General features: G+C 34.1%; 1 protein-coding gene across 2 annotated transcripts in view; it reads left to right on the top strand.

Moving 5' to 3' along the window:
- The window catches only part of LOC149792822 (uncharacterized), a 37,232-nt gene extending 20,409 nt beyond the window's left edge, over positions 1-16,823 (top strand). Inside the window, exons 5-7 of one of the 2 annotated variants that reach the window (XR_016423588.1) lie at positions 4,991-5,284; positions 12,424-12,506; positions 14,639-14,695. Coding sequence is in view for 1 of the 2 variants with exons in the window: in XM_089971289.1 (XP_089827415.1) it covers positions 4,991-5,284; positions 12,086-12,191; positions 14,639-14,867 (629 nt within the window). In the remaining variant the exon portion in view is untranslated. Of the gene's footprint in view, positions 1-4,990; positions 5,285-12,085; positions 12,192-12,423; positions 12,507-14,638 lie in introns of both variants that reach the window. The other variant, XM_089971289.1, reaches the window with a different exon arrangement.
- Positions 16,824-17,725: the final 902 nt, after the last annotated feature.

Below are 17,725 nucleotides of genomic sequence, written 5' to 3'. Positions count from 1 at the left end.
CGTAGTCACATCCTTCGGAACACCTTTAGAACATATTCGGATTACTCGGACCTATTGGAAGTGACAGAAATTTAAGGATATTTTATAATTTATTAACTGTAGTGTAAGTTATTTTAAATTCTTTCACTTTGTATTTTAGAGAAACAAAATTAATATTTTTAATTTAGCAAAATTTGCTGGTTTCGCTCTTTCTTGTTACTTAATTTAAGATAGTAGAGTTGTAGCAAAATAAATTGCATGCTCATCAGGGATTTGAATTTGTTTTTAAACATCAGATATTTGAATGTGATATTAATATTTTTGAGATTTTAATATTTTAGAGATTTCAGGTTTTCAGAAATTTTTAGATTCAGAGATATTATAAAAGATTTTCAAATTAAAATTTAACTTTTGTTTGATATTTCATAGACTTCGGTATTTTATCTCCCTTGCATGGGAAATTTATAATGAGCCAAACATGCTTTAGCCATGACGTTAAAAATTGAGAACATTGTTACATATCCTATCCAGGAGATGTTAAAGTCTTTGAGAAAGGATTAGTTCCTTGAACTTGACAGGCATTATGATCTTTTGAAGCGACGGGTTCTTTAACGAAGGCATAAAGGAATACTGTTTTGATAGATTATCTCATGAACAATGGTATTCTTGACAAAATTGTTTTAGGTTTGATAATGAAGTCTCCATCCAATTCGGATAGTAGATTCATGGAATTGCAGTTAAGAAACAATGGGTAGGTTGAATTAAGAAAGCTTCCGATTCAGCAGGTCGCAATGCAAATGCAGAAAGATAAAGAGGAAATGCAAATTAAAAAAAAACAAATTCAAAGAGACAAGGAAGACGGAGATACAAAAGCAAATGCAAAAATAACAAAAAGATGAGAAAGAAATGCGAATGCAAGCAAATGCAGAAGGAAGAGAGGCAAATTTAAATTAAATGAATTAAAGCTCGGAAGTAAAGTACACTCTTCCCCGTGTATACAGAAGTTGAAGCTTTCATCATGCCAAGCATGTTATATTAGTACCCCGTTTTCACGAAAAGGGGGTAGATCAATATTTTCTTAGGTTTGAGAACATTGCTCAAAAATTTTTAATGACCGAGATAGAATTGTACTTTGCATTTATAACTGTACTTACTGGCAAAGTTACAGAAGTCTATACTTTCCTCTCATCAGATCAGATTGGTGATTATGATATGGTCAATGTATATATCTTGAAGAATTATGAAATGGTACATGAGGCATATCATCAGAGGTCTGGGCATGTTACTGTTAAAACCGATGTGGCGAACAAGTTGATGCTTGATCACAAAAGGCTAAATCTAGAATGCAGTTATAAAGTAAACACTGATATTTGGGGAAATTATACGATTCTGGTCACAAATATTACAAGTGGCTATCACAAGCTATATCATCCCAATACATCTGTCCGATATGGAGCTATACTGTATGGAACAGGTCGAGATACCAGCATTTGCATTTCCTTTAGAATACAATACTGGTTAGTATTTTGTTAATTGCGATAGGTTGGTAATATGTTATGGAGTAGCCAAAGCTCTAACAAAATTGGCAACCCCTGTTTCCTAGTTTTATCATTACAATATTGTACATACGTTTCATGATGAGAAAAAAGGAAAATATGTTTATGAAGTTGACTCCTAGATAACTTAGAAGGAACTTTAAAATGTCTCGTACTGACTGTGCACGTATAAATGCATTATTAATTACTTATTTAAATAAAACAGGACTTTGGAAAATCAGCGTATTTTCGAATGAGATATATCTATTATATACAATGTCAATGATTTTACAGGCCCTTTCACTCAAGAATACACGTAATTGTTATCAATATTTTAACGATAGTGCTTATTTTGTCTGACGATATCAACCACTGATTGTTTGCCAAAAAGGCTGTTGCATCCTGCAAAAGAGTAAAATCATACAACTCACGTTCAAATTGTTAGTGTTTAACCGATTTCGGACATTCGTACTATACCACATTGTAAATGTTGCCAGCGCATTTCTCGGACGTTCATAATTTCGAGATTTGACAGGGATTCTAAGCCTGGCAATAATAGCTTTTACATGAAATGCAATTTTCTTGCAGGCAACGACAGATGATTAAGTTTAAATAAGTTTTTAGGTTGAAGTCTGCACTATTCGCACCAAACCCCGTCACAGATTCCAAATTGGTTCCACATATATAATTTAAGTTCTTTTCCTATCATTTAATAAAACCTTTCCTCGAAGATTGGCATTTGCTTTTCAGTTCGTCTACTTGGATGTAATGTGGGGGTTACACTTATAGTGGGTCAGGCAGTTAAATTAGGTTCTGACTGACTGTTATTCCTTGCTCAAGTCTAGAGTAAAACACTAACTACCAATCAGAACTGTAACCTTTCCACCATTTAACACATCAGATTTATTGGCATTAAAAATCAGTGTAAACTTTGCATAAAAATGGCTATTAAATGACTGTTAAGTACTTAAATCGCACATGGGGAACAAGTTTGGATTGTCTCTTTTTTTGCTGGTATGTCTATTGAACGTGTGCACGTGATAACAATAAATCTAGCACATAATCGCCAAAGGAACAAATTGAAAACCACGTGGGTTACAGACAAGTTGTTAATTTGTGAAAAGAGAATGGTTGTCGTCAATAATTTCTTTTCCATTCACAAATACGACTGTGTATCCAATGCAGTTGTTTTTGCATCTGCAGGCAGTACAACGTAAAGTATTTAATCGTTTGTTTCACCGCTCACCACTCGTATCTGTTCTAAATAAGAGTTTCCTGCATAGAGAAAGCTGCATGCTTCGTCTGTTTTGATGATAACATGGAAACGCCTTCCAAAATAGACATCATATTTCGAATACAATGTTTAAAATGTGTTCGTCCAGTAGAAGACAAAGAACCGGGTGACCAGGATGAATCATGCACCAGATCTACATTGTGTAGGATCACATTGCCTAATAGTTTGAATAAAATTAACTGACTTCTAGAACTTAGTCTGATTAGAACTATTTAATTCGTCTTGCTACGGATGACAAAGACATATGAACAGATGATAAGTATTATCTGCATACTAGCAATACAACCAATATGACAATCTGTAATCTGCATACAAGCAAACCGACCAATATGACAATCTGTAATCTGCATACAAGCAATGCAACCAATATGGCAATCTGTAATCTGCATACCAGAAATGCAACCAATATCACAACACATATATAATCGAACCGTCCTAAAAACTTTCTAAAGCTGAAGAAACACCAATCTAATAGGTCTATCGATAATGTAAACGATTATAGTCGGTGTATCGTAAATCGTATCGACACTCAAAAGAAGTGCACCGTTTCACCAGTAGGACAGAGTGTGAGACTACCGTTAATTAATGCATGAATATTTACGGGACAAAATAGTTTGTTGTATTAAATAATGAATATCTCACACTTTATGCGCAAGCGTTTGTCTTTCAATCTTCAGATTATGATGTTACAATTAAACTATTCATTTACAACCACGAATGATATAAATAATTTATAATTACTTAAATTTCTAACACATGCTGTGAGCAAATTAAATCTTTAAAACGTAGACGAGCAGAGGCACAAACATTACAAATACTTTGGAATCCTAATATCTGTAACAAATAGCAGTGTATTTCATATTTCTTGAAATGAACCACCTATTACAATGCACTGTGTAGCCAAAATATTATATCATTCCAAATCCATCCAAACCCAGTGTTACGTTCGTTTCAACTGACACACAGAGCATCAAATTAATAATTGCAATCGTTGATGGACGGGCTAAAGGCTATGAAATAAGGGCTGTGTATATTACTGGTGACATCACATATACACAGAAGAGGACATTCCTACCGAATGAAACAACATCAGTTTACAATTTTGCTAGCACAGTAATAAAAACAAATCAAGGCAACACCCACGCGCCCTCTATAAATTAACAAACACCAGGAAACTAACTGGCAAAACATGAAATATGCACACATACCGCCACATCCATGCTGATCGGCTAATCCCCCTAGGCATTTCAGAGTTGTTCCCCTAAATTTTTTGAGTTCTGAACTGACCATTTAATAGCCACTGTACTCGAAAGTTTTCTGATGATTTGCAATTTCTCTACCATTGCCGAATATAGGGGCCACACGTATGGGTGTCAAATTGTTACATTCAAATCTGATTAGTGAATAGAGCTTGTTTAAGAAAGCACTAACCACGAATCAGACATATAGCTTATGCACCGAGTGGCACACAGTAAGCATTGACAGTGTCGATATTGTGTAAAAGTTGCTAGTACATTATCAGTAACTACTTTAAATAGTACATTGTGAACAAGTTTGGAATGTATCCATTTGAGCTGATAAATGTACTTACCTTGCCCAGAAATATAACCAATATAACAACACATATATGAGGCACCACTCCACTACTGAGAGACCTTATAAAGTTAATAAAATCATCAAGGTGATAAGTGTATCGATAATGTTTGGTGTGTAGGCTCTATATCGTATATCGCAATGACACGCAACATATCGTTCGTATCGTTTCACCCTTAGTGCGGTCAAATGATGTTTGAATATTTACGGAACGATTTATTTTCTTTATTTAAATAATGTTTTAACGCACTATGCGCAAGAGCTTTTGTCTTTCAGCCGTTTTATTAGGTTTCATTTCAGTCCTCATTTTTTTTTCTTCTTAAACTTATCGAGATACATTATTAATATACAATCACACAAACATATTAAAAGTTTATATGTTCTTGAATCTCTAACGCATTATGCATCTGGCCATGACATGTCACGAGCCAATAACATGCAAGAAAGCTCGATGAACAAGAGCAAAACATAAACAATGAATAGGCAATCCTAATATGTATAATAAAAAGCAGCATTTCGTATTTATGTAAAAATCAATGAAAGAACAACAACGATACACTTTATGCCGAAAATCGTCTTATTTTTCCAGCTCCATCTATCCCAAGTGTTACAATCGTTCCAACTGGCACACAGAACATCAAGTTAAGAATTGTTATCGTTCATGGACAGGCCAATGGGTACGAAATAATGGCTGTGTCTGATACTAGTGGCAGCACATATACGGAGAAGGGGACATTTTTGCGGAATGAACAAACATCAGTTTACAATTTTACTACCACAGACCTGCCTGGATCTTGTTTCAGCTTTCGAGTTGTTGCCACTACTGGATCAGGACAATGGACTGGTTACAGTGAGCCAGTAATTGAGCCTCATGTATGCTATGGTAAAAATATATTCTATTTCTTTTTACCACTTTATTAATTTTATAGCAAAACGATTAATGCAGCTACATGAAGTAAAACAAAACGAACTTTTTGACAAACATATTCCATAGACAATATCTAACAAAGATATCTAAGTGTCTTGCTTTTATTTCCCTTCCAATGAAACAAAGTTGGCGTTGCATACAATAAATCATACCACGGTCATCGCCAAGTATTCAGTATACAAGATCGAGGGAAAAGTTCAACTGTGGTCGAACAAGTTAATTTGTATATGGTTAGGTTCGTTTAGATGCTTACATTTCCTCTTCTGCTATAACATAAGAATCAGTCTTAATTTGGAGAAGCAAATTAAGATTGATTCTTATGCGGAAAAAATAACCTGAAGTCTCAGTCATTATTATCTACTTCTCGCTATTAAAGCCGATAGGGCTACTTATTTCGTGCTTAACCGCAAGAAGCTAAATCTAGAAAGCATTTATAGAGTGGTAACTGATCATAGGAACAATATTATGAGTATGGTCACATATATTATACAAGCTTCATCACCCCTTACATCTGTCTTATATGGTGTCTTGGTGAATGGAATTTGTATATCGACTTGAATTGGATTTCCTTTAGTATGCCTATACATATATTCTTCTGAGTATTAATTATATATTTGTTTGATTGATATGCTAAAGAAAGTTAATGACATAAATATTTATTTTTCTATGGGGTGGGTATGTATGTATATATTATGTGCATCATTTTCATATTAATACCTTCTTCAGAGTCATTTAGCCAATGACATTTTTAATGTCGAGAACCTTTGGTCGCAGTCTGCTCTTTAAAGATGAGTCATGTATGTTGGTATGTGCGTTGTTACATGCATACGTTTCAAGTGTGAATGCAGTTAATAGTACTGGTAAAGATCACGTGATATGAATAGACCTGACCTCAGTCCTGATTAGGTAGTGTGAATCATCTGATTTGCCTATCCACAGAGAATTTTGAAATACAAAGAATTACTCATTCTACCTTAAATCCATAGGAGAGTGAGTAATGGTCAGGGTAAAATACTCGTGCATACCGTGCTATTGCTGTCTCTCGTCGCAAGTAATTTTCGACGAGATAAATGCTTGTACAGTCGCTTACCTGGTAAAACAATTATTCAACCTAGGAAACGTTGTAAGCATGTACAACGGAAAATTGAATAATCGTTCTATGGCAAAACCAAGTTATATCTTGCCTTATTCTGTGACACCTACAATGGCAGTGTTTTCTACTGCATACTTTCTTACTACATAATTGACGAAACATTATTCGTTTTTAACAGTATTATTGATTTTGGAAGATTTACAGTTAAAGGGTTGGTTTACTAATTTAATTTTAAATATTCGTTGGAACGATAGCACTTTAACCTTCATTTATCGTACATGTCAATTAATAGAAGTAAGGAATTACTGTAAATTCAAACACATTTGGATTATTACCAGTAATGGAATTGCCATGAATTCATTTAGATACATGTTGCGATTCTGTCAGAAATTTAATGTGCACTGTTGGCACGTATACGGTTGACATGTCAGTACCGTAGTAACATTCTTTGGAATACCTTTGAAACTTATTCGAATTACTCGGACCTATTGGAATTGATATAATTGTAACGATATTTTATAATTTATTAACAGTAGTGTAAGTTATTTTAAATTCTTTCACTTTGTACTTTAGAGAAGCAAAATTAATAATTTAAATTAAGCAAAATTTCCTGGTTTCGCTCCTTCTTATTACTTAATTTAAGACAATAGAGTTGTAGCAAAATAAATTGCATGTTCATCAGGGATTTGAATTTGTTTTTAAACTTCAGTTATTTGAATGTCATATTAATATTTTTGACGTTTTCATATCTTTCGAGATTTTAGGTTTTCAGAAACCTTTATATTCAGATATATTACAAATGATTTTGAAATTAAAATTTAACTTTTATTTGATATTTCATAGTCTCTGGTATTTTAATCTCCCTAATATGGGAAATGTATAATGAGCATAATATGCTTTCTTCATGACGTTTAAAAAATTACACTTTGTTACATACCCTACCCAGGAGAGGTTAAAGTCTCTGGGAAAGGACGAGTTACTTGAAGTTACTAGGCATTATGATGTTTTGAAGCGACGTATTCTTTAACGAAGGCATAAAGCAATACTATTTTGATAGATGATTTCATGAACAATGGTATTCTTGACAAAAGTGTTTTGGGTTTGATAATGAAGTCTCCATCCAATTCGGACAGTAAATTCAGGGAATTGCAGTTAAGAAACCATGGGTAGGTTGAATTAATAAACCGGTGGCATTGCAAATGCAGAAAGATAAAGAGGCAATGCAAATGAAAACACAAATTCACAGAAACAAGGAAGAGGGAGATGCAAAAACAAATGCAACAAGAAAGCGATGTGAAAGAAATGCGAATGCAAGCAAATGCAGAAGGAAGAGAGGCAAATGCAATTTGAATTAAATGAATTATATCAGGGAAGTAATGTAGACTCTTCCCCATTTATACGAAGTTGAAGCCTTCATCCGGCCAAGTATGTTATATTGGTAAAGGAGGTAGATAAATGTTTTCTTCGGTTTGAGAACACTGCTCAAAATTTGAAATGACCGAGAGAGAATTGTACTTTGTATTTATAACTGTACTACACTTCCCTCTCATCAGAACAAATTGGTGATTATGATGTGGTCTATGAATATATCTTGAGGAATTATGAGTTGGTGCGTGAAGCATATCATCAGAGGTTTGGGGGAAAATATCGAAATGGAACTATTCAGACAAGTGTTGAATTTGCAATGCAAAGCGACGAAATTTTCAAAAGATGGTGCACATCAAAGAAGGTTGATAAACATTATGACAGCTTCAAACAATTTATATTTATTACAGAGTTCAACAACTGTGGCAATAGTCAGAACCTACCTTGGTCATTAAAGAATAGAAACTCTAGAGAATGCAGCTAGTAGAGCTGATTAGTTTCCTTTAATTCACACTGTTTAATTTGTGACTAAACATTCCTCTCAGCAAGTATTATTTTTGTTTGAAAACAAATAAACATTTCAGCCTCATGCTAGTACTTCAAAGTCTCAAACTAGTATAACTACTAGGATCAAAATTCTGATAACACTGATGAAAACTCCTTATCTCATCCCACGTTCACTTATTGCAAGAAAACAAGACATGTTAGTTCTGATTAATAAAGGTTGACATTTAGACAACATGATAAAAACAGAGCTGTTCCAAGTGATCTAATTTTCAAGACGTCAAGGTCACGGTCGTGTACTGAAAGAAATACGTTTCATAGGTCTAATGAACCCATGTCTGAATTTATTATAGATAAGTATAGACCATTCATATCGGAAAGTCCTGTATTGCTTGTTGGTGATTATGGAGAATTTAGTCCTATTATGATATTAAATGACACATGAACTTATCAGAGACTTTAAATATCACTTACTTTTTCTTTTTTCTCAGACTTCTTATTCTAGCAAAAGTGTTCCTATACAGGGAGTAAAGTGAGGATTGGTCAATATTCCTCTCCTATGTGTTACGTTTTATCAGATATAGTTTCACAACCAGTGACCATAGGAGCAGTAACTTCTTCGTCCATTGAGGTGTTCATTTGCTATTAGTTATTTACTAGCTTTGGATGTGGTAGTGGTTATTCTACGTGAAGCCTTCTTTGGATCTAAGACTTATTCCTATTGAAGTAGAATTCCCTAGTTTATATCCAGCTTGTACATGTACGAGAGATATGGCAAAGAAACCTGTTGATAACGATGTTGATAAGTATGTTTTTCCTTTAGCTGACACGTTCATGGATAAGTCTGTGAAAGATGACTTTTTATACAAGTATGGATTAATGAAGATGTATTAATCACATATATAGCATTTTACTTACGCTTTGTCTTCTAATCAGGGTGATACAAGACAATCGTCTCGTGTCTCATAGAGCAATATCCTAAGATCTCATGTTGGGCTATGAGGGCTATTAGCGAAACTGAAGTCACACGTGTACCAACTTGTTAGTTTATAGAAAACGTAAGCCTTATGAGGAAATGGATACCATTCGAGGTTTCCGCTGGTAGTGAGTATGATGTAAGATATCAAATTGTTTTTCCTAACTCACATCTGCACGAAATTCGTAGTTGATCCCCTGAAACTCCATTGTCTGATAATTCAGAAGCCAGCAAAACAATTATCACAAGATCTCAAATCATTGCATTGACCAGGAATTAAAAGGAATACTTATATTTACTGTTGGTCTTGTCATACTTGTCAAATGGTAGGAAAACCCAATTAAAAGACACCCTAGGCTCATCTGCAACCTAGTCCGGCATTGGAAGATCGTGCCGGCTCATTACTTAAGACCAACTTAGGCAACCAACACTTCTTGAAGGTTATGTGTGCATCCACACGATTTCCAGAATCTATACCTTTAAGGATTGTAAAAGTAAAGACAATAGTAAAAGAGTTGGTAACGTTTCTTACACTTTTGGGACAATCTAAACAATGGTCTAATTTTATGTCTGGAATTTTCCAGAACGTTATGCACAAGTTAGGCTTCAAACAGTGTACATATTTTTCTATTACGTACCACCAAGAAGGTCAAGGTGTTGTGTAAAGATTACGATTAGTTGATATTGCTTTGATACTGGAAAAGAGCTAGATGAGTTTATTGATTTGTTGTTGTTTACTTTGAGGGAATTAGTTAAAGATTATTTAGGGTTTAGTCATTTGGAAATACAATCCGTGGACCCTTGATGCTATTAAAAAAACATTCATTCAACTGAAGATACAAAACTTAATCTTCTGGACAAAGTTTTTTATTTCAAATACAGATTGTCATGGGCGTGTGATGTAGGAAGATCTAATCTTTAATCTCTTCAGTCAATAACGAAATTAAGGTAGGGCAGACAAGCAAACATGATAGGAGTTTTTAGCCGGGTATTACAAATTTGGCTATGTTATTCATGCCTTATAATCCACTTCAAGCAGAGTATTTAGGTTGTTATACCATTGAAAAGAAAGTGAGTGGCATAAATGACACTATACATCTTCCTTGGAGAAGCAAACAGAAACAACTTTGCCATATAAATATGTTGAAAGCTTAGTTTGACAGATATAGGCCTGAACTTTTTTCACTTAACTTCTTGTACTTGTTATACACACTGAATATTTAAGCGAAAACGTGACATCGTACTTTAGTGACTTTCATGTGACGAAACGACAAAATTCGAAACTATTGGACAATCTGGAACAACTTTTCGCATCTGCTGACAGCAGAGGAGAACGAATGAAAACAACTATAAAGAAAATACGAGGAATTTTTTTCAGATGGCCAACACGAACAAATAGATTCTACCATGACGATCAAATTATGGTTTCTAAATCTGTGAAACAATATACTTACATAATGATTCCTGTCAAACTAGATAGTTTGAAGAAAGAAGTTCATTATTTGTCAGAGAATTACTTCATCGAACCAAGTATACGTAGCTGCAGTTCACCCTGTATTATATTGTCGAAACGAGATAATATTTTCTGTATCTGTACTGATTGCGTTGAACTTATTAGTGTCAATTTGACACTTTAATTTGTATTACCCAGAAAAGATGATTGCCTTAACAGAATTGGAAATACAAAATATGTCACCAAATTTGTCCTTTTGAAAGGATTCTGGAAAATCAAACTTACTAAAAGAGCAGAGGAAATTTCGGCATTCGTAACTCCCGAAGGACATTATCAATATAAAGTGATGCCAGCTGGAATGAAAGGATCGCCTGGTACTTTCCAACGTTTAATAAACATTATAAGTTATGGACTAGCTAATTGTGACTCTTACATTTATGGTGTCATAATCTACAACGATAGATGAAAACCAATTTCAGCGTCATGTTAGATTGTATTTGTTCGTGTTAGAACATCTAGAAACAAGTGTTCATATTCACTTTTTAACTGTTTTAATTCATTATTCTCGTGTGGCAGCAAAAGCAAATGTTTCTGTTTCGGAGTTTGACGTATTTCCGAAATTACAATATTGGTTACCCCGAAGTAACTGCAATCCGATTCCGATTATACAACATTGTTAAATTCGTACCGTGTTGGAGAGGTACAAATAAACTGATTGACTGATTTATAGGTCTTCTTCTATATAAAAAATACCTCTCTAACATATTGATCTGGCAAAGCTTGTTCTGTTTTCTCCTCACAGGAGTGTTAATCGTACTGCCCAAAGCAATTATTTTCTTCCTAACTAAATAATGACCATACTACCTAATATGAAGTGGATCTTGGGTTGATAAAGAGTCCCAGAGGATAATGCAGAATATGCGCAAAATATCGATATTCTTAATATGACTAAAGCGTCTTCATCGATCAATGAATTAGCAATTATCAGACGGAAAAAAAACAAGCGTTAATTTAGTAAAAGCTATTGCTATCCTGGATGCACCATATTAGTTGTCATTGCAGTTTAGTGTTCAGGGACTTTAACAGAATTCACTTACTTGTCAGTTTGGAGCTACGTTTCCACAAAGGAATTATATGCACAAGGCACATTATCCATAGTTGCCAAACCTATTAGACCACATCTATACTCTGTAAATACCAGGATTTTAAGACACGGCTTTTTAATTGTAGTAGATGTCTCTATACCAGTCTGATCAAACCTCATCTACCAGATCTAGTACCACATATATGGTGCCCAGAATTCAGGTGTTTGTCTACATGTTGTTTTGGTTTCGTCTTATAGAGGTTATATATTTTCTTTTGCAGAATCGACTGTAGACTTTACCGTTCTCGTTGCTGCTAGTGGCGTCCCTACGAGTCTACTTGTTATCAGTGTACTCTTGAATATCTATTTTATCCGAAAGAAGCGGAGGTAAGATAAAAGATAACACTGGGTTTTGCACCCTGCACAGAATAGATAAGATAGGATGAAAAGGTTTAAGGTTCATACGGATACCCTGTTCCATGACTTTTATTAGTACATATAAGGTCGAATCGAATAATATATATTGCAGAACATGCATCTTGCGAGAGTTTTGGAAAAACATATCCCCTTTTGCATTCAGCATCAACAATTGAAATACGCTATTTCTCATACGTATTAGGTCAAGCATGATGACGTGCGGATGTGATTGGATCTAGCGAAGTCATTGAAAACAATTTCGCAAACGAGATATTTATGTAAAATGTGAGTATACGATGAATGAATCTGGCACCATAATCATGCTCATAAACTCCAACAAAGTATTTAATAGAATAATGCGCCCCACTTTCAACAACTGGTATATGGAACTGCTATCATTCCTCTTTTGAACTAAAATGAACAGGTAACTTCAACGAGTAGCTGAATGAGAATCAAGGTATGGAACTTATAAAGTAACATAGCTCTAGGACTACCCATATAACACAGATATAATAAAATTACAACGCCTTGCAATACATGAGGCACTGTTAAATACGAATACAGTAATATACATGACGCATGCGCTTACATGACCTGGCTTTGTTACACATTAAATCATTATATCAGAGCTACTGTATGCGCGTATTACTATAATAACCACGTTATAACGCGAATCTTTGTCCAACAAGAATAATCGCACTGAAATATAAGAACTCGAACACTACTGGTCCTTTTTTTGCATACAATCAGTTCAATTCGTCTGTTATAATAATGACTAACTTTAAACAGACTATACCCTATATTCTAGCATGATGTTTTGTGACATAGATCTGGCACTCTGAGAAAATTATAATCAGTTCTGAAACATCACATATATCAAATAATTATGTTACATAATACGCAAGAAAGAACATAATTTCATATTTCACCTACCTCAATAGCTGAAGATTCCTCATAAAAGTAATGGTTACATGCATTATTCTTTACCAGATCAATGAATGATTTGATTGCACAGAGCCCGTTGTAATATATTTTGCCTTGCAGCCATTTTGTTTTCTCAGGAAGTCGTCGTTATACTGAAGAACTTCAGCCAAAAGCTAGCCAATTGTGATACGAAAACGAAAATTTACTCTTTAAAATATATGTGTGGTGCAAATACACAGCCATATAACTAGTGGCAATATGGCTTCACATTGTAGGTACTTTGCACGTGCACCAACGAGTAAACTACTCCGTGTTTTCAAATACTTACTGCTAACAACAAACCACTCTCTGGGAACGCGGCAAAATTTTCATTCAAATTTATCACATACAATCCCGTGAAACTTGGCCTTTTAATAATATATCAAACGGAAACCTTATCCCGTCTTGTTAGCGTATGTAATAAAAAATTATCTGGTCATGAACACGCCAGTGTATTGCCTTCATTATGAAGAATAGTTTAAATACGAGACATAAGTGTATTTACGAGTTTATTGTTTAAGCATTTAAAAACTAACCGTGTCATTATACCGTCCTTGTTTTAAATATGCTTCTAACAAACCCGAAAATGTCCAAGTCAGTCCATTACGGTAAAAAAGAACTATTTAATGTTGCAGACAATGTTTATATTTTGCATTATTTAAATGGATACATGAAATTGGAACATTATATATCGATCTAACGCACATATATTGCCACAACCATAATATATATATATATATATCAGCTTTAGTATTGTTCTGGCAAGGTGGGTAAGTACTTGCCAGCAACTACCCTTACTTTCATATTAGATTGTTCAAGTTTTGAATAACTTGGTACATATTGTTTATGGCATGCAAAAGGGCGACAACAAATACAAAAGCAATATTAGATCTTCCCATGGATATGTTCATATAGCACAAGGTCCATATGTACAGAAGCATGAACTATTATGCAGATTGATCTGATTACAAAGGTCATCTACATCTGCTGAAAATAAATCCACGCTCTCAATATCAGTCACTCTTTGATGCAATACTTTCCTCGGTATGAACGGGGCAAATGCAATGAAACTAATACATTATGATACATACGCAATGGCAAGATTGCATGTTTTTTTTTTTTTTCTTTTTCAAAGGCTTCCAGCTGTGTAAAGATTATTTGAATTTGTCTGATTTGCATAACTGAACGCTTATTTTGAATTGTGAAGGCCGCGTACTGACCGAAATGGGACGTTCAAAGGTGATAAATATTTATATTTTTAATGGTTTTGTATGGGCGATAACAATATAGCAATACCTAATTGAGTGAATACAGTATCATAAGTACTTATAATAGTTTATGATACATTATATATATATATATATATATATATATATATATATATATATATATATATATATATATATATATATATATATATTGCTCCATATATGTTGCCCTCGTTTCTTTGTCAGAATACGAATGCATAACATGGAAAACTTACACCAGGCAAACCCAGTACCAACCGAAGAAGATGAGACAGTTATATATGATAGTATTTCCCAAGTGGATAACACTGAAACTAGATATATGCCAGAACATCGCCATCTGCAATGCATCTTACCAGGCGATAAACAGAATGGATACTTAACACCCATTATATCTGGAGGGTACGGCGTATCTGATTGCTTTGAATCTCTCTAAAATAGAGAGATAATGAGATGATTAGAGAGAAAGAGAGATTTGCCCTTTTTACGAGAACGGAGAGAGAGAAAGAGATTTACTCTGATGTTTAATCTATTAGTTTGATGTCATTCATTCTCTTTTATAGTGATAGAAACAATTGTAATAGATACATTTCTCGTTCCTGAATGGAACTGACAACAGATGTTTTTTTTTTCTTTTAAAGAGCGTTAAATTCACAAATAGTTTTACGCATGCTAGATAGTTTTCGGTTTGTATGTTGTTGGGTTTTTTTTTGTAAACAATACCGAAGTGTTCTCGTCTCGAACTCAGATTGTGAAATTTCACATATGATATTCATACAAAATAGTTATGTCATTCTTTTGCACATGTATGTTATTGTTTAAATTCGATCATAGCGATATGTTTTTAGGATAAATTTTATATGATATAGTACTGCTTATTATTTTTCTGCAAAAGAAAGAAAAAGAGTTTCACAAAACAAATTCCAATATAAATGAAATATTTTAGTGGTACTACTAATATATATTTCTAGTGGCACTATTGATATGGAAAATGAAAGCAATATGATTTTTTCAATGATGCTGTTCTGAAAAGCATAAAATCAGTTTGGTATCTCGGACAATTAATAGGATTATATAAATTTCTAATTTTTTTAATCTGATTCACTTCATGGACATTAGTGTTGCATGCGTTATTTTTTATTTTGGTGCCACAATTAATAAGACTGTATGTAACGCTAATGTGTTAAATGATACTATAATCGTGTTGATTTGAACATTTGTATTACATGTTTTCGCGAGATAATGTTAGGCGTTGTATCATCACTGTAAATAGCGTTTGTAAATACCTAAAACATAATAATCAGGACATTTACCATATTGTCTTATATGATATGCTCACTTGTTCTCCATTAGCTTCACATTGTTAAAATTGTGCAGTATTTTTACATAATATGCAGCTACATATTGCACTGTGTCTAAAAATAGCATATAAAGCAAACTAAGGCCAAGGACAATCTCATATATATCAGAGACTGCCATTTTGCAAGTCAAAACTCTCAATTCGAGATAAAACATGCAACCGAAGGTTTTGTTAGAAATCTAAGAGCATCAGAGCTAATAAGCCAAGACGACGAATAAGTTTTATTTCTGCTAGCTAAATCGGCTACCACACGTCAGCTGCGTTGCGATTTTCCTCATTACATGTTTTGGATACAATTTAAGGGTAGCTATAAAAGCCATTTCCTGTACTTACTTGGGGTGACTAGATGCAAGTGACACGACAGAAATATAGGCCTTTTATAGCTGGCAGTAAGAATGGCAATAAATATACTTACATTTTTGCATTTTAAATTTCCTCCAAATGCACTTACTAATTTCGGCAGATCCGAATTACTTGACATATTCAATGGGTCTCAATAATTTATACGCTCCGCGACCGCAAATTTGTACCATAATTTCTTCTTCATTTCCAACAGCTATCACATTCTCCTTTTGGTGCTAAAAATGAAAAGAATATGATATTCTATAGCGTCTTTTAGATAATTTTATTTAAAAGAATTCATATTTGTCCCACATTTTGATTTCAAACTAAAAGACATGTGCAGTGGATCCCTCAATGCTGATACCCATCCCCACGTCTCATGTACGTTTTCTGAATTGACCCTATCGATCAAGTCCATCGAAAGCACCCTCAAGGTGGATCAGCAAAAAAAAAAGAGTTCTGTATGGACTTTTCCAGCGCACCGCTTGACGAATTAAATCATTTTTTGCTACTTAATATTATGCCTTTTTTCCTAATTCTTGTATATGGTCAACCTTTTGCTTCATTAGGTTCTCAAAGAGATACTTTTACAAGGTTTTTTCTTTCTACTTCATCTCTCACAGAGCTTGTGTTATTCCATTCAACCTCTGTATAGTAGCAATGCGAAATGTTTATAAAGCAAACTCTGGATTGCATTTGAAAGAAAGAGAAACAGTACATGTTTGTTTAGTTATACTTTGTATACAGTCACCAGTACTGAAACGTATTACATAATCGAAATAAATATTTATATTTTCTTACGCTATGTGTCTGTCAATGAGTATTTTCTGTCTCCCCCACCCCCTCCTCTCTCTCTCTCTCTCTCTCTCTCTCTCTCTCTCTCTCTCTTAATGACTTTTAGGAACTTGTTTTCTGTAGCACAGACATAACTGTGGCCACCAGTAGAATATGTTGAGACAGACGGCTAGACTGTTTATTCAGGATATGACGAATAAATGGTATCGACTTGTCAGTGGCTCCATTGGGGGGGAGGAGCTGTGTCATTTGAATCAGATTATATATTTGTGAAATATCATTACATTTCCGTATACAGCCTTGCATAAAATCAATATTAAAATCACCAATTACCAAAAGTTATGGGCAAGGGTTAGAGACATTAAATAGTTCATTTTACAAAATTCTTAAGTCAGTTGCGAATTTGGAAAACGACGTAGACAGTATATAAGTGGTTCATGCACATTACAACAAATCATGTTTGACAATACACTCAGAATATGTTGTTTACACAGTTGTCATGGAAACGTAAGAATCCCTTGAACTCAATGAAAGGCAGACAAAAACAAGAACAGGAGACAATGTCAAGGACATCAGGGATATTAATCCTAAGATGTATGAAAACAAAAACAAGAGAGAGATCCACTTGCTATCAACAAACGGTATGCTGAGCTAAGACTAACAGACTTTTGTCAACGTGAAGATCCTTTCTATACTACTCCCAACACTATGCCAATCTCAGCGACAAACCCAAAATGGTTTAGGAAACAAGTCGTTGGAATTAACAAGCTTGGATGCATCATGAAAAAATGAAAGAA

Source organism: Sinohyriopsis cumingii, chromosome 9 (genome assembly GCF_028554795.1).
Source record: "Sinohyriopsis cumingii isolate HCF-2022 chromosome 9, ASM2855479v2, whole genome shotgun sequence".
Lineage (NCBI taxonomy): Eukaryota > Metazoa > Mollusca > Bivalvia > Unionida > Unionidae > Sinohyriopsis > Sinohyriopsis cumingii.
Note: the sequence above shows the minus strand (reverse complement) of the source record. Positions and strands in the feature narration are given on the sequence as shown.